Genomic DNA, 24,837 nt, shown 5'->3' on the forward strand with positions numbered 1-24,837 from the left:
AGAATTACCTGGAAAAACTCAGCAAGTCTGGCAGCATCGGCGGAGAAGAAATCAGTCAACGTTTCGAGCCCTCATGGCCCTTCAGCAGAACTGAAGCATAGTTTCAACAAGGGAGAAATATAAATTGGTTTAAGGTGGGTGGGGGGGAAGAGACACATTGAGGGTGTGGTGTGAGCAGATAATCAAAAGATGTCAGAGACAAAAGGGTCAAAGAGGTGTTGAAGGTGGTGGTCTTTGTCTGAGAAAAGTGCTAATTAAGAATGCAAGACAGGATATTCAAAGTACAGCTCTAGTGGGGGTGGGGTGGAAAGACTGAAGGTTTTAGTTTTAGATTTAAAAATAATGGAAATAGGTGGGGAAAGAAGAATCTATATAAATTATTGAAAAAAAAGGGCGGGTGGGGGAGGGAAAGAAACGGGGTTTTGCGGAACACCTGCGGTCTGTCCGCAAGAAAGACCCAAACCTCCCTGTCGCTTGCCATTTTAACACTCCACCCTGTTCTCTTGCCCACATGTCTGTCCTTGGCTTGCTGCATTGTTCCAGTGAAGCCCAACGCAAACTGGAGGAACAGCACCTCATCTTCCGACTAGGCACTTTACAGCCTTCTGGGCTGAATATTGAATTCAACAACTTTAGATCTTAAACTCCCCCTCCCCCCATCCCCACCCCGTTTCTTTCCCTCCCCCACCCGCCCTTTTTTTTCAATAATTTATATAGATTCTTCTTTCCCCACCTATTTCCATTATTTTTAAATCTAAAACTAAAACCTTCAGTCTTTCCACCCCACCCCCACTAGAGCTGTACTTTGAATATCCTGTCTTGCATTCTTAATTAGCACTTTTCTCAGACAAAGACCACCACCTTCAACACCTCTTTGACCCTTTTGTCTCTGACATCTTTTGATTATCTGCTCACACCACACCCTCAATGTGTCTCTTCCCCCCCACCCACCTTAAACCAATTTATATTTCTCCCTTGTTGAAACTATGCTTCAGTTCTGCTGAAGGGCCATGAGGGCTCGAAACGTTGACTGATTTCTTCTCCGCCGATGCTGCCAGACTTGCTGAGTTTTTCCAGGTAATTCTGTTTTTATTTTGTTTTGGATTTCCAGCATCCGCAGTAGCTTTTAGCTTTTTGTTTTTATCTTTATAATAAAGTTATTCATTTTGTCTATATTTTCATCTACCGTTGGAGGCCCTCTGGAAGTGAAGCACCGTGGTTCATCCAGAGGGCTGTTTGCAAAGGACCATAGCATCTGTGGGTATTGTTTTGACTGTGTAGAAATGCCAGGTGACAATGTGTGCGGAACCTGGACTTGCAACTGAGGTAAACAAACAGTGGAGGGTGAAGGTGGACGTTTATTTGACTAGATGATGTGGAACAGTCTTCTGAAACATGCATGTACAAGAGCCTCCCAAGCCTCCCTTACACTAATGTCATCGAGCCCTCCAGACAGCCCCTCATGTCTTTCAAGATGCTGCAAATAGTCAACAGTTTCATCATCATCCTCCTTGTCTGAGGATATCTCACACTCCACTTAATCCTCATTAACCAGGGCCTCTCCCTACTGCAGTGCCAGATTGTGCAAAGTGCAGATCACCATTTTGGTCTGCTCAAAGGTGGCTTGGGTCACCATATGACAGGTTGTATTTCTCCTCTACTTCCATCCGTTGGTTCCTAACTGGAGTCAGCAGCCACCTCTTTAGTGGGTAGCCCTTATCACAAAGAATTTGACTTTGAAGGCACAGTGTGGCTGTTTATAAGATTAGTAGAAAATTTCTTAATAACAAAGCTAAACTATCAAAGCATTTTTGAGTCAGGTGGTTTAATGGAACAAATTCTATCAGAATCAGTTCAATAAAGTTTCATTTTGTAAGTTTACATGATAACAGTCAAACATAATCAGTGATTCAAAATTCATCTATACAAAACTCCCTTGAAGAAAAGATACTGGTTCATGACTCATGGGGTTTTTCAAATATTTTGAGACCAAGTCTTCCAAGCATTAGAATGCTGTGGGAAGAACAAACAAGAATTATTACTACACATAGGAAAATATGCACAACTTATTCAAAGATGCAACTCAATATAAATCCAGAGTATAACATGCAGAATAGTTATTGAAAGGAAAGAACTTCTTTAAAATTGTGACCACACCTGCAGGGAGATGAGCACCAGCCTACAGAAGTAGACAGTTGGACAGTAATAGAGAAGGCAGTATTACTATATTAGATATGAGCAGTCTAAGAAAGACTAGAGGAATACAAAGACATGATTACAGTGCATGTATGTAAAGGCACAATGTCAAATTTTCTGCACGAATAGCTGTGCAAGAATACTGGCAATAACGGAAACGTGTCTGAAAAGCAGCAAGGACTGTGCGCTTAACGTTCAAGAATAAAAGTGTTCAGAAAAGACAGGGAAGGAAAGAAGGGAGGTGGAGTGGCAGTAGTGATAAGGGAAGGCATTAAGTGAGGATGTCCTTGAGGGTGTAAGGCAGAATCTTTTTGGTTATAATTCAGAAAGGGTATGATCACTCTACTGGCAGTATTCTATAGATCTCCAAATAGTGAGAGGGGGGTAGAGGAACAAACCAGCAGGGAATTCACAGAGGTATCTCGGGTGGAGGGGGGGGGAACACTTGGGTAAGAGTGATCATTGTATCATTAGATTTAGGCCAGTAATGCAGAAGAGCAAGGCACAATTTAAAGTAGAACATCTAAATTGGAAGAAGGCTAATTTCATGAGAAGAAATCTAACCAGTGTAAAATGGAAACAAAGACAGACATGAACAACTGTAATGGAACAATGGGCGATCTTTAAGGAGGAGATGCTAGGTAGATTGCAAAAAGGCCGCAACATAGATGGAGCAAAGCCAGGGCTCCTTGGATGACAAGGGAGATAGAGAATATGCATGTCAAGTGAATTCTTCAAGTTGATAGGGCAAGTGTAGAGGAAAATAAGAATGGAAAGAGATAACACGAGAATAGAATGGCAGTTAACATAAAAAGAAATCTAAAAATCTTCTACCAGCGTGTAAATTATGTGCATGTAATAAGAAGTGGGGTGGGTTGCATCATGTGATATATCCTTCAAGGCACAGGGCAAGGCTAGAATACTTAGTAAATACACTTAGAAAATACTCTAAGGAAGAAGTAGCTGACAATATCAGTAGAAGCAGAGATGAAAACATAAGGGATGGGGTGAAAATTGAGAGGCAGGAGGTACCAGAAAGGCTGGTTATGCTTAGAGTGGATCTGAATGGCTTGCATCCCAGGTTGTTAAAGGAACTGTGAGCACAGATAGCAGGAGGGCTTGCCACAATCTTCCAATCTTCCTTCGATAAGAGGGGAAAAGGCAGAAGAATGTAGAGTGACAAATGAGAAAAGGTGCAAGTACAGTCCTAGTAACTACAGACCGGTCAGTTTAAAATAAGTGGTGGCTAAGGTTTTAGAAATAATAATCAGGGGGAAAAAAAAATCAACAGGCACTGGAGACATTTGAATTAAAGAGAGCCAACATGGATTTATTAATGGCAAATTGTGTTCAACGAATTTAACTAAATTTTAGAGGTTAATGAAGGGAGTGCAATGGATTTTAATTAAGCATTTGACAGAAGTATCACATAAAAGGTCGGTTAACAAAATTGTTAATGGAATAGGAGGGTCAGTGTCAGCTTGGAGAAAAAAAATTGGTTTAAGGACAGAAAAGGCGAGTGGTGGTAAATGACTGTTTTTCAGACTGAAGGATGGTAGACAGTGGTGTTCCCCAAGAGTCAGTGCTAAGGCCACTATAAAATTTCAAAATTTGCTAATAACACCAAGCTGAAAAGTGTGGCAAAACCGCAAGGATGATACAAACCAACTGCAAAAGAGCATAGATACGTTAGCAGAATGGGCAGACATGTGACAGATTAATAGTCAAGTATGAGGTGACGCATTTTTACAGAACACAAGAAATGGGTGCAGGAGATAGCTACTCGGCCCCTTGAACCTGCAAAGAAGGGATAGGGAAAAGTAATACAGAGTTAATGGCACAGCTCTAAGGAATATGCAGAAGCCTGGGGGTGCACAGGTATAGAGCTTTGAAGGTGGCAGAACATATTTAGAGAGTTGTTTCATGAAGCATGTTTCAGAGAAGCAAGTGAGATCATGGAACTCATGAATAGAATGTTACAAATGTGAGGTTTTAAAAGATGATCATGTTTTGGACTGTCCCTTTCATTCAAGGTGAAATGGAGGAATCAAGAGAGTCATGTGACCTGCTGAGAGTTATGCCCGACAAGTCTATGTGGCTTGGTTACAATGGGGATGGGGGCCCGGGTTAGAAGCTATTGAAATATACATGCCTTATTTATTTCACACCTGAAAACAACGGAGCAGCTGGGCTGACTATGGACAGATGTTTAGTCTCTGAGTTTTTGGACAGAAACAGAGAAAGCCAGAGGTCTCTCAGAGACAGAAGGCTGCAGCCAGCGTGGTCAGGGTGGAGAAGGCTGCGAATCATTGGCAAGCTACCAGGCTGCACGCAGGAGGGACGATGGTCTCTGTTCGAAGAGACATGACCCATGGCACTCTGAACGCTCTGGAAGATTTGACCTGGCAAGGGTGGAAGTAGAATTCACCAAAGTGGTCCTTACTGCCAGTAGTCAGTTTGGGAAGTGCCTTTCAACAGACGTGGAACGTTAGGAATCGGCAAAACTGGGAGATGTGAACCCATTGGAAGCTGGGAGTGACAAATGACTGTTTCCTATAAAGACTGCAATCCTGCAGAGAATAGGCTGTAATGTATATGTATGCAACATGGGGTTATTGGTTGTGTTAAAACAATTAATGAGGGTTATCATTTCTGTGGTCTGGAGTATTAATTGACTACTAGGTAATATTTAGTCAATGTTGATTTTAGCTTGTTTGTTACAGTAAAAGTGTCAAAACATGAAATCTTTGTGCTATAAAAGTTTCTCCAACTCTGGTCCACTTCCAGTCAAATTTTTATCAAACACCTAAACTCGTTTTAGCCCATTTCACGTTATTTCAGCATAGACTGTTAATTGACAGTATGTGCAACTGTCGGGCCCAGAACAAAAATTGGATTATGGACTATTTTTATACTTAGCAGTTTACCCAGTTATTTCTTACCCTAATTACAGGCTGTAATGCAATACAAATTCACCAGGGGTCATTTTCAGCTTCACTGCCTGGGCAACAACCTTGTGAAGCAGCTCACTTACCCACTTATAATTTTAACCTTATCTATTTCAATGGGTTGAAAATCAGGCAAGCTCTACAACAGCTCACAGATCACTATCCAGCCATTAAAGCTACAAATTACCCCACATTCCAGACTGAGATTCTAACAGGGCCATTAAATTTTAGAAAATAAAACAGATTTTCCCAAATTTAAAAATGAAACATCAGCACAGTACAAACCTCACAAGCCTAATGTAGAAAACTGCTGCAACTTCATTAAGCATGCTTCAAAAATGGCATCCAGCAAGAATGAGAGAGATTGTTAGCTTCAGAGACCTAATCAAGGACTTTTCTGCTGTTTTGATATTCACAGACTGTTCACTTGGCCATTGTAAGTGATTAATAGCTGCTGCATCTCAGAGGCTTCTTGGTTTGTTGGAAAAGCATGCTGGGATACTTATTATGAGACACAAAAATAGGTGTTCTAGGCTATATCTTGCATCTCGCCGACATTGAAGAGACTTTGCTAAACTCCTCTCTTTAGTCTGCAAATGGTTGCCTACCATTTTAACCTTCCACTCTCAATCTGACCTCTGCCATTTACATTTTTCTAATGAAGTTCAACAGAAACTCGATGAACAGTACCTCATTTTTTCTATTAGACACTTTACAACCTTCCAGACTCCACAATAATTTCAGCAATTTAGATCATAACTATTCTCAATTGTTTGAGCAACAGAAGCGGGCAATGATTCTGTTAGTGCCATTTAGAGCTCTAGTTTCATCTTTTGTTTCTTCACTTGTCCCATTATCACCCCCTTTTGCTTTGCACCATTATCCCTTTTGTCATAATCATTCCTAACCTTCATCTTATCAGGCTCTCTCCTTTATTCCTCCCTCCCCTCCCCTCCCTCCCTCCTTTTTCCTTTACCTCTGAACATGCTTAAAAGCTGTTGGTTGTGCTATCTGCAACATGTGTGTTGGACCAGATTTTTGATTTGATCTGACGGGACAGGATACACCCAAAAGTTCATCCAGAAGATTCTCGACTTGATACAGGTATTCAAAAATCATGACGTGTCTGTACAGAGTAGATAGGGAGAAACAGTCCTATTGTTGGAAGGACTGAGAACCAGAGGGCACAGGTCTGAGGAATTAGCAAGTGGTTAGGATCTGGATTTCACTGCCTGAGAGTGTGTGGTGGAAGCAGGGTCAACTGAGGCTTTTAAAAGGGAATTGGATCATTATCGGAAAAGGAAAACTTTGAAGGGCTAAGATACTAGGTGAAGCACTCCTTCAGAGGGCCAGCACAGACATGATGGGTCAAACGGCCTTCTTCTGTGCTATAACTATTCCATGATTCTAAGATATAACTTGACCCTATTTGAGTAATTCAAATTCTCTGCAATATGTACTTTGACAGTCGCCATTTGACAGGCAAGCTATAGAGTTCTGAGCTCTGCTGTGGTTGTACAGCATACTTGAGGAAGTTGCAAATTGTGAGAGATCAGCGATTTGGTAGAATGCACAAACAGGAGCTGTAGTTAGTTTTGTGAAGATTCTCATTTAGTTTTCAACAGAAAAGGCTGTAAATACTCAGCAGGTCTGGCAATATCTGTAGAGAGAGAAACAAGTTAACTTTCAGGTCAGTGACCCTTTCAGCATTTTTTGTTCTTATTTCAGATTTCCAGCATCTGCAGTTCATCCCCCTTGCTCTGTTATCTAGTGTTTGTAATTACAGTTGTCCTTGGATGATAAAATAAAAGGCCTCATACTCCAGTTAGTGGGTTACTTTGGAGTTTTGTGTTATTTTCCCTCGTGTTAAAAATTCTTTAAATTCAGAATAAAGGAGCCAAGGTCAAAGCTACAACTTCCAGTAGAAACGTTAATTTAAATCCAACAAGCTGGTGTGTCACGGGCACAGCCACAGTGACGAGCAGCCTTTCTTGTCTGATATGTGCAGAAAAGTCCTCCTCTGGCTGCTGCTACATCCTGACTGGCCACCAGCACTTCCACTTGGGCAAGAAGCCCTCCCTTCTTCACCAAGTCAGGCACCCTGTGCAAGCACCGGTGCAACCAGGCAGGATGAATCCCATCTACTGAGAGGAGTGGGACAAATGCTTCCTATAATCCAACCACTTGGCAGGCCACACCAAAGTAAGCATCCATCTGGAGCAGATAACTAGCTGCTTTAGACTCAGCGTGGTACCATGTATCAGCAGGCTTCACTTCTGGTTTCCTCTCCAGTTGCCTCTTCAAAGTATAGGCACATGCTCGTCTGATCAAGTATGTGCAGAATCCTAAAACAGTCTTCCGACCTCCCAGATGTCTTCAGGCTCTCCCATACAGATTCACATAGAAACATAGAAAATAGGAGCAGTAGTAGACCATTCGGCCCTTCGAGCCTGCTCCGCCATTCATTATGATCATGGCTGATCATCCAACTCAATAGCCTGCTCCCGCTTTCTCCCCATATCCTTTGATCCCTTTCACCCCAAGAGCTATATCTAACTCCTTCTTGAAAGCATACAATGTTTTGGCCTCAACTACTTTCTGGGCTAACGAATTCCACAGGCTCACCACTCTCTGGGTGAAGAAATTTCTCCTCATCTCAGTCCTAAATGGTCTACCCTGTATCCTCAAGCTGTGACCCCTGGTTCTGGACTCCCCTACCATCGGGAACATCCTTCCTGCATCTACCTTGTCTAGTCCTGTTAGAATTTTATAGGTTTCTATGAGAGTCCCCCCCTCATTCTTCTGAACTCCAACAAATATAATCCTGACTCAGTCTCTCCTCATACATCAGTCCCGCCATCCCAGGAATCAGTCTGGTAAACCTTCACTGCCCTCCCTCAATAGCAAGAACATCCTTCCTCAGATAAGGAGGCCAAAACTGCACACAATATTGCAAGTGTGGTCTCACCAAGGCCCTGTATAATTGCAGCAAGACATCCCTGCCCCTGTACTCGAAACCTCGCGCTATGAAGGCCAACATACTATTTGCCTCCTTTACCGCCTGCTGCACCTGCATGCTTACCTTCAGCGACTAGTGTATGAGGACACCCAGGTCTCGTTGCACATTCCCCTCTCTCAATTATAGACATTCAGATAATAATCTGTCTCCCTGTTTTTGCTACCAAAGTGGATAACCTCACATTTATCAACCTTATATTGCATCTGCCATGCATTTGCCCACTCACTCAGCTTGTCCTAATCACACTGAAGCATCTCTGAATCCTCCTCACAGCTCACCCTCCCACCCAGCTTTGTGTCATCTGCAAATTTGGAGATATTACATTTAGTTGCCTCATCTAAATCATTAATATATATGTGAATAGCTGGGGTCCCAGCACCGATCCCTGCGGTACCCCAATAGTCACTGCCTGCCATTCAGAAAAAGACCCGTTTATTCCTACTCTTTGTTTCCTGTCTGCCAACCAGTTTTCTATCCATCTCAGTACACTACCCTCAATCTCATGCGCTTTAAATTTACACGCTAACCTCTTATGTGGGACTTTGTCGAAAGCCTTCTGAAAGTCCAAATAAACCACATCCACTGGCTCCCCCTCATCAACTCTACTAATTACATTTTTGAAAAATTCCAGTAGATTTGTCAAGCATGATTTCCCTTTCGTAAATCCAAGCTAACTCTGTTCGATTCTGCCAGTGTTTTCCAAGTGCTCAGCTATTAAATCTTTTATGATGGACTCTAGAATTTTCCCCGCTACCAACATCAGGCTGAATGGTCTATAATCCCCTGTTTTCTCTCTACCTCCCTTTTTAAATAGTGGGGTTACATTAGCTACCCTCCAATCTGTGCAGAATAATTGATGTGCCTTGCAAGCAATCACTGAAAACTATTAAATCTCTAAATTTTTTCAGTTCTGACAAAAATTGGGATGTAACCTGAACCACTAAATGTTTCTTCCTCCACAGATGCTGCCTCACCTGCTATTTCTAGCATTTTCTGTTTTGATTGAAATTATAGGCAGCTGGAAGGTAACATGTGCATGTGCTAAAAAGTGGCCTTTTTGATACAGGAAACAGGAAAAGTTCCTGATTCAACTACAAGAGGCAGCGAGGAAGTCACCAACAAATTGCTCTGTCATTGGATACTGTCAGCAAGGATGACTTTGTAAAGGAATGCAGGGTCAAAACAGGCATTGCAAATACTTAGGACAAACAAAGCTTTCTGAATACAAGTCTCTCAAGAAATCATAGCCAGTTTACTATCTAACTCTTGTTCATATCTCATAGCATAAAATTTACTAAGTTAATAGTTGGGTTTTATTTGTATTTTATCACTGCTTTACTTGGTCATTTAGCTCTGTGCTCTACCCATTGAAAAGGAGTTCCACACCCTAGGCTATGACATAGCATTCCACAAAAGATCAGCAGATTGCATTGAGAGCTTCAGTTCTGAAAAAAGATTAAAAAAGGCATCTGTAATGCTGTCTTAGAAAGGAGGAGACTTTTAGGTGGATTAACTCTCACATTTTTTAAAAAGTGGACATAGAAATTTGGAGCAGGAGTAGACCATTCAGCCCCGACCCTGCTCCACCATTTGATATCATCACTGATCTTACTGTGACTTCAACTCCACTTTCCTGCCCACGCTTTAACTCCCTTGTTAGTCAAGAATCTATCCAACTCTTCTTTAAAAATGTTCATTGACCCTGCCTCCACCACTCTCTAGGGAAGAGAATTCCATAGGCTCACAACCCTGAGAAAAAATTTCTTTTCATCTCAGCCTTAAACAGAAGACCCCATTTTCAAACTGTGTTTCCTAGTTCTAGTCTCTCCCATAAAGAGAAACATCCTCTCAGCATCCACTCGTCAAGTCCCCTCCGGATGTTATATATTTCAATAAGATCTCCTCTCATTCTTCTAAACTCGAATGGATACAGGCCCAATCTGCCCTACCTTTCCTCATAAGACAACCCCTTCATTCCAAGAATCAGTCAAGTGAACCTTCTCTGAACTGCTAACGCAATTATATCTTTTCTTAAGTAAGGAGACCAAAACTGTACACAGGACTGCAGATGTGCGAGCCGTAGCAACACTTCCCTACCTTTTATACGTGATTCCCCTACAATAAAAGGCAACATTCCATTTGCCTTCCACTTGCTGTACCTGCCTACTAACTTTGTGATTCATGTGCCAGGACACCCAGATACCTCTGTACTGCACAGTTCTGCAATCTCTCTCCATTTAAAAAATATATTGCTTTTCTATTCTTCCTGCCAAAATGGACAAGTTCACATTTTCCCACATTACACTCCAACAAATTTTTGCCCACTCACTTAACCTAACCATATCCCTTTACAGTCTCTTCATGTCCTTTTCACAACTTATTCCCTTAATTATCTTTGTATCATCAGCAAATTGGGCAACCATGTATTTGGTCCCTTCATACAAGTCATAGGAAAGGAACTGATGATGCTGATCCAGACAACCCATTCATTGTTAATATCCTGTGGGACACAAAAGAGTTAGGAGTTAAGAAAAACATTGTTTTTGTATAATGCATTTCATGCCTCAGGGCGCTTTAAAGGGGCACTTAGTCACACTAAGGTCCCACAAAGATCAGTGTGATCATGATCAGATAATTTAGCTTTAGTGATGTTAGTTCAGGGATAAATATTGATCAGGATACCAGAAGTACTCCACTGCTCTTCTTTGAAATTGTGTACCTTTTATGTCCACCTGAGGGGGCAGACTGTTTAATGTCTCATCTGAAATGTGCCATTACCAACAGTGCAGTACTCTCTCAGTAGTGCAATGGACTGTCAGTCAGAGGCAAAGCAGTGCCATAGTTGATACTGAATAATAAGGGAAGTCAGGAAAACATTGCCATTTTGAACTAAAGTACAAATGAGTTGTGAAATAAATTATGATCAGAGGAGAATGAAACAGACAAAGCAAAGAGTTAAAGAGATAACAGATGAGTTTCTGTATATGGAAGTGATTCAGGATCATCGCAAGAGGTAGCTGCAGTTCATCAAAAAGAGGAGAGTTTTGGAATTTAAGCTTTAGTCAAAGATTTTTTTCAAGTCATATTTAAATGAAGTTGTTTTAGCTCCTCAGCAATAGAAATTTCCCTGTTGAGCACACAGGGTGATCTCGATTATTACCTTGCTCCTGCGACTAAACCAGCCGGCATGAACTTTCTTGAATTGTAAAATCTCATTCCCATTACTCCAGTCAGTGTTCCTGAAGCAACTTTAAAATACAAAGACACAAAAAATTACTCAGCAGGGGGTTTAACAACAGTGGTTGATAAAGTTTTAGTAATAATAATCAGAAGGAAAAAAAAAATCAACAGGCACTTGGAGAGGTTTCAGTTAACTAAGGATAGCCAGCATGGATTTGTAAAAGGCAGATTGTGTTTGACTAATCTAATTGAATTTTTGGAGGAAGTAACTGAGAAGGTTGATGAAGGGGATGCAATGGATGTTGTCTATATGGATTTTAAGAAAACCTGCGATGAAGTACCATGTAAAAGACTGGTTAACAAAATGGGGGCTCGTGCAATAGAAGTGTCAGCTTGGGTAAAAAATTGTCTTAAAGATAGAAAACAGCCAGTCGTGGTACATGGTTATTTTTCACACTGGACGATGCAGTTTCCCCAAAAATTAGTACCACTGCTTATTTGGATATATAAGATGACCTGAATACTGGAATACAGAGTAAAATTTCAAACTTTGCTGACGTTGCCAAACATGGAGGTGTGGTTAACTGAGGATGATATCAATTGACTGCAAGAGGACATGGATAGGCTAGCAGAGTGGGCAGGTAAGTGGCAGATGGAATTTAGTGCAAATAAGTGTGACGTGATGCAATTTGGTAGAAGGGTTAGGGAGAGGCAATATAAACTTAATGGTACAGTTCTAAAGAGTGTACAGGAACAGAGGGACCTGGGGCATGTGCGTTGGTCTTTCACGTGGTGGTAGGACATCTTGAGTGGTTAGCAAAGCATATGGGATCTTGGGTTTAATGAATACATGCACAGACTACAAAACCAAGGATGTTCTGCTGAACCTTTACAAAGCTCTGGTTATGCCACAACTAGAGTATTGCAACCAGTTCTGTCACCACACTTCAGAAATAGTGTGAGGACCCACAAGAGGGTTCAGAGGAGATTTGCCAGAATAGTTCCAGGGATGAGGGATCTTAGCTACAAAGTTAGGTTAGAGAGGCTGGGTACGTTCTCTCGGGAGCAAAGGAGTTTGAGGGGAGATTGGATAGAGATGTACAAGATTATGACAAGTTTAGATAAGGTAGACACAGAAAAACAGTTCCCAACAGCAAGAACTAGAGGGCACTGACTTAAGTTTTGGGCAAGATATGCAGGAATAATCCAAGGAAGAACGGTTCTATGCAGCGAGGGTAATGATCTGGAACTCGCTGCCTACGAGGGTGGTGGGCGCAGAGATGAATGATTTCAAAAGGAAATTGGATGGACATTTGATGCAAATAAACCTTACACAGCTATGGGGACAGAACAGGGAACGGAGCTGACTGGGTTGCTCTACAGAAAGCCAGCATGCTTCCGATGAGTCAAATGGCCTCCTTCCAAGTAATATGACTCAGCATAAAATTGACTAAATATGTCTCAATCTCTGCTATTGTGTTACGTTGTTATATTATGTTGTGTTAAATAAATCCTGGATATTGATAATAGATACATCAAAAAAGGTGGGGATCAAACAGAGCAAATATCACTTTTGTATTAGCCCAAATGCATGAGAAATTAGCTTGGTTCTAGGAGATCATTCATTTAAAGCTTTAGTCCTGCAGTTCACCATTACGGATAGAGGCATGAACACATTAGAGTATTTAAAGTTTTCCCAATTTTCACTTGTGCGACTAATTTAGGATTGATGTTTCTGCTCATTCTGCAGCAATTAAAAATTGAATAGCAAATAAAATTGTCAGCCATCAACGTTAAGTTACAGCAGCAATTGTGGCATTTAAAAGGGAAAATTGACAGAAGTGAAAATTCCCACGTAATTTTGATTCCTCAAATTTGAGATCACAATTACTGAAGGTCACATATTATATCCACATTGTCATTCTTTTGCATATATTTCAAGCTGCTGATATTAATGTGTCTTTTCTGATTTAGGGTCTATTCACTAATGAGAAAACAGACTTTTCCACATTACCAGGTCTGCCAACTTGAAACCAAACAAGCTGAGAAATAAGAGATATAAGCATAATCATGAGCTGCCTGGCCTTTGAGGGCTCAAGATTCTAGGACTGTAGGCTGTACACTCTTGGTTCACACCATCATTTCATGGAGAATTGATATACATCAAACTGCACAAAAGGACAGCAACAACAGACGCAGATCTTTTAAATTTATTGTTGATTACAGGTGCACACTCAGATGATAATAGTCCTTACAAAACAGCAGAAAGGACATTTCTTACAGCTATATGAAAGCTCAATATACAATACACAAACAAGTTCATTACAAATGTGGTCGGAATACTCACTCAGAGACAACCATACGTTCTTTGGGTCTCGAGTGATCTGGTAGGCACCAAACCCAGCTGCGCTCCCAAAGAACAGACCAGCTGCTAGAGAAGGCACACTACCTGAATGCAAGAGAAACTTGTATTAATCATCAAGCAACCATCAAGATAACAGTGCAATTCTCTGCAAAGCATTGTGCAGCCTATGTAACAAAAGCAAATGTACTTTTTAAAAAATCCATAGTTTGCAAGCACTTTGGGATGTCCTAAGAAAGTGAGAATGCGCTATATAAATGCAAGGGCTTCCCTTAATCTATGAAATAAGGTAAACAGAAATTGGATTGGTCACAAACCCTAATTTCTTTGCTGTTTAATTCTCAGCCTCATTGAGCCAAGTTCCCCTCCCAGCCACACACCATCCTGACTTGGAACCATATCGCCGTTTCTTCGCTGTCATTGGATCAAAATCCTGGAATTCCCTTCCCAACAGCACTGTGGGTATACCTACACCAGATGAACTGCAGGGAATCAGGAAGGCAGCTCACCACCACCACATCTCAAGGGTAATTATGGTTGAGCAACAAATGTTGGCCTTGCATCGCATCCTATCCCATGAAAGGATATTAAAAGAAAAATCAGGTTAGTTGAAATCCCCCATGATTTTTATATACTTTTTACTGAATTCCTTAATTTGTCTGCATATTTCTTCCTCCAGCCTCCATGAGGGTGCTCTGTAGATGACACCCACTCATGTGATTGATCCTTTATTACCTTCTACCTGTATCCATATAGAGTCTACTTTTGTCTCGCTGATAACTATGTCCCTTTTTTCTATTGCCTCTCCAGTGTCTCTACATCCTTTTTATAATATGATGACTAGAACTGTACACAGTATTTCAATTGTGGCCTAACCAAGGTTTGATACAGGTTTAGCTAACTTCCATTCTTTTGAATTCTATCCCTCTATAAATAAAGCCTAGTGCTTGGTCCGCTTTTTTATGGCCCACTAACCTGGTTTAGTGGTTGGTGTATTTGTACTTTGAGATCCCTTTGTTACTCTGCCCCACCAAGACTTGAACCTTCAAATTAATGTGAAATCCCTGTTCTTCCTACCAAAATCTACTGTCTCACAGCTATCTATGTTGAATTTCATTTGCTAATTATTTGATCATTCTGCAAGTTTATTAAAATCCTCCTGTAACATGTTACAGCTTTCCTCAGTATTAACAATTCCCCCCACCATTTGGTTTCATCCGCAAACTTAGAAAGTGTTTTTGATTCCAAAGTCCAAGTCATTAATGTAAATTGTGACCAGCAGTGATACCTTGGGGAACACCGCTTACCACCTCCCTGACTACCCTCTACCATTTACTCTGTGGTTTGCTATTTGGCTTTAAGACAGAAATCATTCTGCCATTTGTTCCCTGATTCCATATTCTCTAATCTAATTCATTAGTCTATGAATGGGGCACCTTATTGAAGGCCTTTTCAAAATCCAGATAAATTATATCTATTGCATTCCCATTGTCTACTCTGTTACCTCCTCAAAAAATTCAATAAGGTAGTTCAAGCATGATTTTCTCTTTTGAAATGCATGCTGACTATTCGTTATTATATTCGTCAATTCTAGATTTTCTTCTACTCTCTCCTCAAGTCAGTGTTTCATTATTTCTCCTACCACAAATGTTAAGGTGACTGGTTTATAATTCCCTGGACAAGTTCTGTCCCCCTTTTTAAATATAGGAATTACATTAGCTGTCTACTAGTCCTCTAGCACTACGCCTTATTCGAATGAATTAAGTATGTGCAACAATGCCTCTTCCATTTCTTCCCTACATTATTCTATAACATGCGTGTGCATGTCAGATGGACAAGGTTCTTTTATTTCCATTCCTTTATTTTGAATACACTTACTTCATTACTCATCGCATCATTCAATATCAGGTCCACCTGTTCTAGCTGAAATAAAAACAAAATGCTGGAGAAACTCAGGTCTGGCAGCAACCAAGGAAGGAGAAACAGAGTTAATATTTCGAGTCCAGTACGCCTCTTCTTCGAACTACTGGTTAGTTAAACCCACTGAGCTATCAGTCGAGTCTTTGAAATTAGAATTCTAAATAATTGAGAGAACAAATCCTGCAGCCAATTAGCTCCTTTCATTGTGAAATTGAACCAGCTGATCGTACTTATAACATGAAAGCCTAACTTACCGCATGAATTTACACTGGGGTCATCAAAATAAACAGTAAGAATAAAATGTAGGTTGCTTACTCAATGGATTCATTTTACTTTAGTAGTAATTGCCAGTCACACCTGTGAACAGGAGTTGGAGAAACAGACATTTTATTTTGCTATATATGTACATCTGACTCAGCTCTTATCTTCAGTTTAACAGTCTTTTAACAATCCATTGACAAAGTGCAACATAGCATGTTTTTGTACTCTGATAAATAACTACAGTTCTGTACTCAATGGATAACAGAAAGAAACTTTTGCACGCCCTCCTGTAAAAGCTCAGGCGAGAAATCTGTAAAGCTGCTTTCAAATGATAGTTACAAAAGCCAGTTGAAAAAGAACTCATTCAACTTTTAAAATGCTCATATGCAGATCTCAAACCTAATTTTGCAGTAGCCATCCTAGTAACATACGCAACACGAAATAAATGACAATAGGTAATATTACACAGCAAGTTACTAACCCAATATAGAAATGGTAGCAATGGTGCTGGAGTGAAATAACATTCAATGAGCGCACATTAAAAAAAGGTTTTAACACGTTTTGAAAGAAAAAGAATAGATGTGTTCTAACAGTTTAGATAGGAAACATATTGGGTTTTTCTCCAAAAGACAGCCAGTGTACCAGATTAGCCTGAACCACAGGCAGCAGCGCTCTTCTATCATATCAACTGCCACCACAGGCAACTATGTGGCCATTTTCACAAGAAAGTCAATGTTGGTTAAGGAACTGTTTATATCTTCCAAATTTACAACTAAGCCCAACATCTATAAGCACACTAATGACAGGGTTAACTCCTTAGAGATCAAGATCGCTTTTATTATTCTTGCAGCATAAACTCCAAGGCTAACTGAAGTACTTCCAATGATCTCCAAATTATGTTTGGATTACTCATCCCAGACTAGGGATGGAATACAAAACCTTGTTGTTCTATTCAGCTCACTGGAGCATCAGGGACACATTTACCCACCAGGCAGAGCTGAATAAACGTGCTGTTAGTGTCACGTACAGAATATAGTTTGTTTAAATTATGAAAGATTGTGGTCCAATATGGAGGAGAGGCAGAGAGGACAAAATAAGCAGAAGAGAAAATTGAGCCAATGAGTTACTCTAGATTCTGGAGTGATTGTGCTATAGCAGATCAAGACCCCGACCAGTGGATCCAGCCTGGTGGGGAAGGGTGGGGGTCTCACCTGCAGAGCAACATCATCAGCTGGCATTGTGGGGGTGCAGTGGAAGAGGGGCTTATGCAGAGAAATCAAAGAAATCAATCACTTTATTAGGGGTATTCTGAAGATCATCTAATGGTGAAAGGGACGGGATGAAGAAACATTTGGGCAAATCTATGAACAGCGTTGAGTAATCATCATGAGACACAGCCCAAAAATAAACTGTCTTAGCCAGCACACAAGCCCAACAAGAGAGGACATAGTAGTGAGGAATTAAGTATAAGGGAACATCAAAGCAATAGCCACATAACCGAATGAGCCCATTCGGCCCATATTGTCTGTGCTAGCTCTCCGAAGGAACAATTCACCAAATGCACTCCTCCACCTTCTCTCCATAGCCCTTTTCAGATAACAATTCAAATATCTCTTGGAAACCTTGATTGAGCATGCATCCACCACACTCAGGCAGTGCATCCACACATGCTGTGTGAAAAAGTTCTTCCTCATTCCAACTTTTGCCAATTACCTTAAATGTGTTCTCTTGCTCTCAATCCTTCCACTACTGGGAACAGTTTTTCCCTTTCTACACTGTCCAGACCCATCATGATTTTGAATACCTTCTCAACCTTCTCTTCTCCAAGGAAAACAGTACCAACTTCTCCAACCTATCAAAACTGAAGTTCCTCATCCCTGGGACTATTCTCATGAATCTTTTCTGCACCTTCTCTGATGGCACATCCTTCCTAAAGCGCAGTGCCCAGAACTGGACACAATACTCCAGCTGAGGCTGAGCCAGTGTTCTGCACAAATTTAACCTGACTTCCTTGTTTTTGTACTCTATGCCCCTATTAATATTAGGATGCTGTATACTTTATTAACTGCTCTCAGCCCAACCTGCCATATACACCCTGGTCCCTCTGCTCCTGCACCCACTTTAGAATTGTCCCCTTTATTTTGTATCATCTCTCCACACTCCTATGAAAAAGAATCACTTCACACTTCTCAGCATTAAATTTAATCTGCCATTTATCCATCCATTCCACCAACCTACATCCTCAGCACAGTTCACAATACTTCCAATTTTTGTATCATCTGCAAATGTTGAAATTGTGCCCTGTACATCAAAGTCTAGGTCATAAATATATCTTAAGAGCAGGGGGTCCCAAACAAACTGCTGAGGAACTCCATTATAAATCTTCCTCCATTCCACCACTGTTTCCGGTCACTCAGCCAATTTCATATCCATGTTGCTCTTATCCCTTTTATTCCATGAGTTCTAACTTTGCTCAAGTCTGTTGAGGTGCAAAACAAAAACAGAATTACCTGGAAAAACTCAGCAGGTCTGGCAGCATTGGCGGAGAAGAAAAGAGTTGACGTTTCGAGTCCTCATGACCCTTCAGCAGAACTGAGTAAAGTTAGGAGAGGGGTGAAATATAAGCTGGTTTAAGGTTGGCGGGGGGGGGGGGGGGGGTTGTAGGGACAAGCAAGCAGTGATAGGAGCAGATAATCAAAAGATGTCACAGACAAAGGAACAAAGACAAAGTGTAAAAGGTGGTGATATTATCTAAGAGAATGTGCTAATTAAGAATGGATGGCAGGACACTCAAGGTACAGCTCTAGTGGGGGTGGGGTGGAAAGACTGACAGGGCATTACAGTTATAGATTTAAAAATAATGGAAATAGGTGGGAAAAGAAAAATCTATATAAATTATTGGAAGAAACAAAAGGGAGGGGGAAGAAACAGAAAGGGGGTGGGGATGGGGGAGGTAGTTCAAGATCTAAAGTTGTTGAATTCAATATTTAGTCCGGAAGGCTGTAAAGTGCCTAGTCGGAAGATGAGGTGCTGTTTCTCCAGTTTGCATTGGGCTTCACTGGAACAATGCAGCAAGCCAAGGACAGACATGTGGGCAAGAGAGCAGGGTGGAGTGTTAAAATGGCAAGCGACAGGGAGGTTTGGGTCTTTCTTGCGGACAGACCGCAGGTGTTCTGCAAAGCGGTCGCCCATCTTTGAGCCATTCCATACCCAAGCAACCACTTTCCCTTTAATTGCATGGGATTTCATCTTCTTATCAAGCCTCCTTTGTGGCGTGTTTATCAAATGCCTTTCAAAAGTCCATATAGACATCTACTCCATTACCTCAGACAACCTACTCTGTTACTTCAAAGATTTAAACAAATGAAATCAGACAATTCACCTTTAATAAATCCTTTATTTTGTCCTGATGATGTTTTTCAGTGTTGATGATGGCTGAATGGTTTACAGTGTCAGTTTTGAATTTGTTACTCTTATTTTTTTATAATTGACCTAGACTTTGGTCTAGGAAGCAGAATTGAAAAACTTACAGATAAAACAAAACTTGACCACATAAGCAGATAGTGATGAGAATAATTGTAGACCTTGGGATGATATGGGATGGTGAAATGATAGAAGCATTGCTGTTGGAGTTCAGTGCAGAGAAGTATGAAGCAATGCACTTTGAGAGGACTAATGTGGAATGATACTAAATGGCATGATTTTGAAAAGTGTCAATAAGGAGTGAGACCTTTGCCAAATCTTCAAGGGTGACAGGCATGTAGTTTAGGTAGTTAATGAAGCTTATTAGTTACTTTGGGTTTATCAATAGAGGCTTAGAATATAACAGCAGAGAGATCATGCCAGAACTTTATAAAAATGTGATGGATCAATGGTATAAGCTGGAGCAATGCAGATGTTTTAGTGGAATATATTTCTCCTGAATACTTAATGACTGTTCTAAATATTTCCCAATGCTATTCTATCTTTTTGTCATTTTTTTCCCCCAATTTATCTCTTCAAGTTCCATTTTCATCATCTCAAAGGTGCTCGAGTCATTGGCATGTTAAAGTAATATACTGCACGTAAGCCCTCTGTTCTGATGTGAACAACCTGTTGCTCCAGGCTGTCGCTGCCATCAGGACTTTGCTGCTGTGTGGACCCGTTTATCATAATCCATCGGGTTTAAATACTGCAATCAGATGTTCACTTTCTTGAATGATGGTTTAACATTTGCGATCCTCTGCCTTTACTCCTGTAGATGAGATATGGAAGGTGCCCCTACTATTTCTGCCTCCGCTCTTTTTACCATCACATTATTTACCTCCTTTATGAAGACATGTGAAAAGTGTCCATTTCATATTTTAACCATGATGATTACCCTTTAGGTCCTTAATAGTCACAACATTTTAGTTAGCTAACTTATTGCACGTTATAAGTTTATTAATTGTTTCAGGGCTTCATTCAACCCCTCACTCGGAAATTCCACATTCAGATTTCACCGAGGCACGAAAGGAAAACAGAAGGGCGCCTTTGCTCATTAATGCCTAAAGTTCTTACCGGCTTTGACATAACCAAGCAGGCCTCCTGACGCCACCAGCGCCGCATATCCAAACCCGAGCCAGTCAACCGCCATCTTGCTATGCGCCCGACAACCTTTCAGCGCCTGCGCACAGCTGCCATAGCGGAGATAGAGTGGTTTCATTTCGCTAAGAGTTCTGGGAATCCTCGGCCTCCATCTCCGTGAAGCAGCTCCGAAGCTGTTGGTGCAGAGAAAAAAAACTTGATGCGCAGCAAAATCACAGAGGCACCATGTTAGTTAGCAGCAAAGATAAAAACATCAGTTGATATAACCTCAACCGAAAATTGAAAACCAAAACCGAATACTTATAAAAGACTGGACAAGTTACGTAAAAGCGACGTCGTGGTCGACTGCTCCTCTATTTCCTTCTGAAATATATTCAGTGCCTTGGCTTCCACAGTCCTCTGTGGTAGAGAATTCCACAGTTCACCACCGTCATCTCAGTCCTAAATGGCTTACCCCTTATCCTGAGATTGTGACTCCTTGTTCTAGATACCCCCAGCCAGAGGAAACATCATCCCTGCATCCAGTCTGTCCTGCCCTGTCAGAATTTTGTACGTTTCAATGAGATCCCCTCTTATTCTTCTGAACTCCAATGAATACAGGCCTAGTTGGCCCAATCTCTCCTAATACAACAATCCTGCCATCCCAGGAATCAGTCTGGTGAACCTTTGCTGCACTCCCTCTATGGCAAGTATATATTTTCTTAGGTAAGGAGACCAAAACTGCACACAATACTCCAGGTGTGGTCTCACCAAGTCCCTGTACAGCTGCAGTAAGAAACCCTTGCTCCTGTACTCAAATTATCTTGCAATGAAGGCCAACATACCTTCTTAGCTGCTTGCTGCACCTGCATGCTTGCTTTCAGTGATTGGTGTACAAGGACATTCAGGTCCCTTTGTACATCAACATTTCCCAATCTATCACCATTTAAATAATACTCTGCCATTCTATTTTTCCCTAGCAAAGTGGGTAACTTCACACTTATCCATGTATACTGCATTTGCCATGTATTTGCCCACTCACTCAACTTGTCTAGATCACCTTGAAGCCTCTTAACATCCTCCTCACCACTCACATTCCCACCTAGTTTTGTGTCAGCAGCAAACTTTGAAATATTACATGCGGTTCCCTCATCCAAATCATTGATATATATTGTGGCTAGCTGGGGCCCAAGTTTCCTGTCTGCAAACCAATTCCCATGCCAGGCCAATATATTACCCCAAATCCCATGTGCTTTAATTTTGCACACTAATCACTTTTGTGGAACTTTATCAAAAGCTTTCTGAAAATCCAAATATACCACATCCACTTGTTCTCCCTTATCTATTCTGCTAGTTATGTCCTCAAAAAAGTACTCCAGCAGGTTTGTCAAACATGACTTACCTTTCATAAATCCATGTTGGCTTTGCCTGATCCCGTTGATATTTTCTAAGTGTCCTGTTATCACATCCTTTATAGTACACTTGAGGATTTTATCTACAACTGATGTTAGGCTAACCGGTCTGTAATTCACTACTTTCTCCCTCCCTCCTTTTTTAAATAGTGGGGTTACATATGCCACCCTCCAATCTGCTGGGACTGTTCCAAAATCTACAGAATTTTGGAAGATGACAACCAACGCATCCACTACTTCCATGGCCACCTCCTTTAGTACCCTGGGATGTAGATTATCAGGTCCTGGGGATTTATTGGCTTTCAGTCCCATTAATTTCGCCAGCACTGTTTTTTCCTTCAATTCTTCCTTCTTACTAGATGCTTGATTCCCTAGCATTTCTGGAAGTTATTTGTGTCTTCCTCCATGAAGACAGAACTAAAATAATTGTTTAAATGCTATGCCATTTCCTTGTTCTCTATTATAAATTTTCCCATTTCGGACTGTAAGGCATAAATATGCCTTCACCAATCTTACATATTTATGGAAGCTTTTGCAGTCCTCTTATGTTCCTTGCAAGTTTACCCTCATACTCTATTCTTCCCCTCTTAATCACTCTCTTGGTCCTCCTTTGCTGAATTCCAAACTGCTCCCAATCCTCAGGCTTGCTATTTTTTCTAGCAACTTTATATGCATCCTCTTTGGATCTAATACTACCCTTAAATTCTTTTCTTAGCCATGGTTGGGCCACTTTTCCTGTTGTGTTTTCGCATCAGAAAGGAATATATAACTGTTGCAATGTATATATTCATTCCTTAAATGTTGGCCATTGCCTATCTACCATAATGCCTTTTAATGACGTTCCCCAATCTATCTTAGCCAATTCACGCCTCATATATTTATAGTTTCCCTTGTTAGATTTAGGACACTAGTTTAAGACTGGACTACTTCACTTTCCAACCTAAGGAAGAATGTTATCATGTTATGGTCACTGTTCCCCAAAGGATCCCACACAGCAAGATTATTAATTAACCCCTTCTCATTGCTCAAAACCAAACCTGGATAGCCTGTTCCCTAACAAAAACAGAAAATGCTGGAAAAACTCATCAGGTCTAACAGCATCTGTGGAGAGGAAGGCAGATTTAATGTTTCAAATGTGTTGGGCTTCACTGAAACATTGCAGCAGGCCAAGGATGGACATGTGGGCATGAGAGCAGGATGGTGTATTGAAATGGCAAGCAACAGGAAGGTCTGGGTTATGCTTGCGAACAGACCAAAGGCTCTGAAGAAGAGTCATATGGACTTGAAACGTTAACTCTGTCTTTCTTTCCACAGATGCTGTTAGACCTGCTGAGTTTATCCAGCATTTTCTGTTTTTTGTTTCCTTCGGTCTGTCCGCAAGCATGACCCAGACCTTCCTGTCGTACGCTTGTCCTGCTATTTTCACATTCTGCTTTCTATCCTTTATGCCACCATCAACACCTCCTTTAGCCAGTACCACTACCATTAACACCCCTTTGTTCTTTTGTTCATGACATATTTGTCAATCTTTCCTTTGCCTCCACCTATCCTTGGCCTTCTATCCAGCTTCACCTGCTCCACCCCCTTTAAACAGTATAAATGTCATCACATTTTTACTTCTCTTTAGCCCTGAAGAAAAGTCATATGGACTTGAAACATTAACTCTGTCTTTCTCTCCACAAATGCTGTTAGACCTGCTGAGTCTGTCCGGCATTTTCTGTTTTTGTTTCAGATTTCCAGCGTCCACAGTATTTTGCTTTTAGTTTGTTCTCTAGTTGGTTCCTCGACATACTGGACTAAAAAACCATCTCGCACACACTCCAGGAATTCATCAGCCAGGGTATTATTGCTAATTTGGTGTGCCCAGTGTATATGTAGATTAAAGTCACCCATGATTACTGTAGCACCCTTGGTACGTGCATCTCCATTTTTATGTTTAATGCCATCCCTGACCTTACCACTACTGTTTGGAGGCCTATAGACAACTCCCACTAACATTTGCCGCCCCTTGTTGCTTCTTAGCTCCACCCAGACTGATTCTACATCTAGCTTTTCTGAGCCCAATTTCCTTTCTCACTAATGCACTGATGTCATCCTTAACTAACAAGTCACGCCACCCCCTTTTCCTTTTTGCCTGTCCTTCCTAAATATTGAATACCCTTGGATATTTAGTTCCCACTCTTGGTTAAACCGCAGCCATGTGTCCGTAATTGCAATCATATTGTAGCTTTAATGTCTATTTGCATTGTTAGTTTGTCTACCTTATTGTGAGTGCTCCATGCTTCAGATGCAATGCCTTTGGACGTGTCTTTTTAATATTTTTGCGCATTTTTTGTACTATGGTCCTATTTGATGCTAGCCCTTGTTTCTTCTGCCTTCCATTTTTGCTTTCTACCTTTCTGTCTTTCATTTCTATCATTGTTTCCCTCTCATGTTGCCCTGCTCAGGTTCCCACTTCCCCCCACCCCCCCACTCCCCCCACTCCCCCACTTTAGTTTAAACCCTCCTCACAGTCCTCACGAATACCCCTGTGAGCATATTGGTCCCAGTCCTACTGGGGTACAACCCGTCCAGCTTGTACAGGTCCCATCTTCCCCAGAATCGGTCCCAATGCCTCAGTAATCTAAATCCCTCCCTCCCACACCATCTCTCCAGCCACGCAGTCATCTGGTCTATTCTCGTATTCCTGACCTCACTAGCTAGTGGCACTGGGAGTAATCCTGAGATTACTAACTTTGAGGTCCTGCTTTTTAATTTATTTCCATCTCCCTAGATTCTCCTTTCAGGACCTCATCCCTCGTTTTACCTATGTTGTCCGTACCGATATGGACCACATGGATCTCTGGTTTTTCACCCTCCCCCTTCAGAATGCCCTGCAGCCATTCAATCACATCCTTGACCCTGGCACCAGGGAGGCAACATACCATCCTGATGTCACATCTGCAGTCACAGAAACATTTATCTGTTCAATAGAATCCTCTGTCACTGTTGCTC

General features: G+C 41.2%; 1 protein-coding gene and 1 pseudogene across 1 annotated transcript; one reads left to right on the forward strand and one right to left on the reverse strand.

Moving 5' to 3' along the window:
• Positions 1–1,806: 1,806 nt before the first annotated feature.
• Positions 1,807–20,585, reverse strand: LOC144678985 (transmembrane protein 14C-like). Its single transcript, XM_078539159.1, has 4 exons — positions 20,426–20,585; positions 13,691–13,792; positions 11,324–11,411; positions 1,807–2,013 (listed from the first exon to the last, which is right to left on the reverse strand). The coding sequence occupies exons 1-4, from the start codon at positions 20,568–20,570 to the stop codon at positions 1,956–1,958; spliced, it is 393 nt and encodes a 130-aa protein (XP_078395285.1). The 5' UTR covers positions 20,571–20,585; the 3' UTR covers positions 1,807–1,955.
• Positions 19,874–20,030, forward strand: LOC144679227 (small nucleolar RNA SNORA53; annotated as a pseudogene).
• Positions 20,586–24,837: the final 4,252 nt, after the last annotated feature.

This window comes from Cetorhinus maximus, chromosome 3 (assembly GCF_964194155.1).
Source record: "Cetorhinus maximus chromosome 3, sCetMax3.hap1.1, whole genome shotgun sequence".
Taxonomy (NCBI): domain Eukaryota; kingdom Metazoa; phylum Chordata; class Chondrichthyes; order Lamniformes; family Cetorhinidae; genus Cetorhinus; species Cetorhinus maximus.

Excerpts from the sequence above, each read along its gene's own strand:
- LOC144678985 (XM_078539159.1), bottom strand. The coding sequence starts at position 20,570 with ATGAAACCACTCTATCTCCGCTATGGCAGCTGTGCGCAGGCGCTGAAA. Across the intron at positions 13,793-20,425 it reads GCTTGGTTATGTCAAAGCCG|GTAGTGTGCCTTCTCTAGCA; the intron begins GTAAGAACTTTA and ends TCTTGCATTCAG. Across the intron at positions 11,412-13,690 it reads GAACGTATGGTTGTCTCTGA|TTGCTTCAGGAACACTGACT; the intron begins GTGAGTATTCCG and ends TGTATTTTAAAG.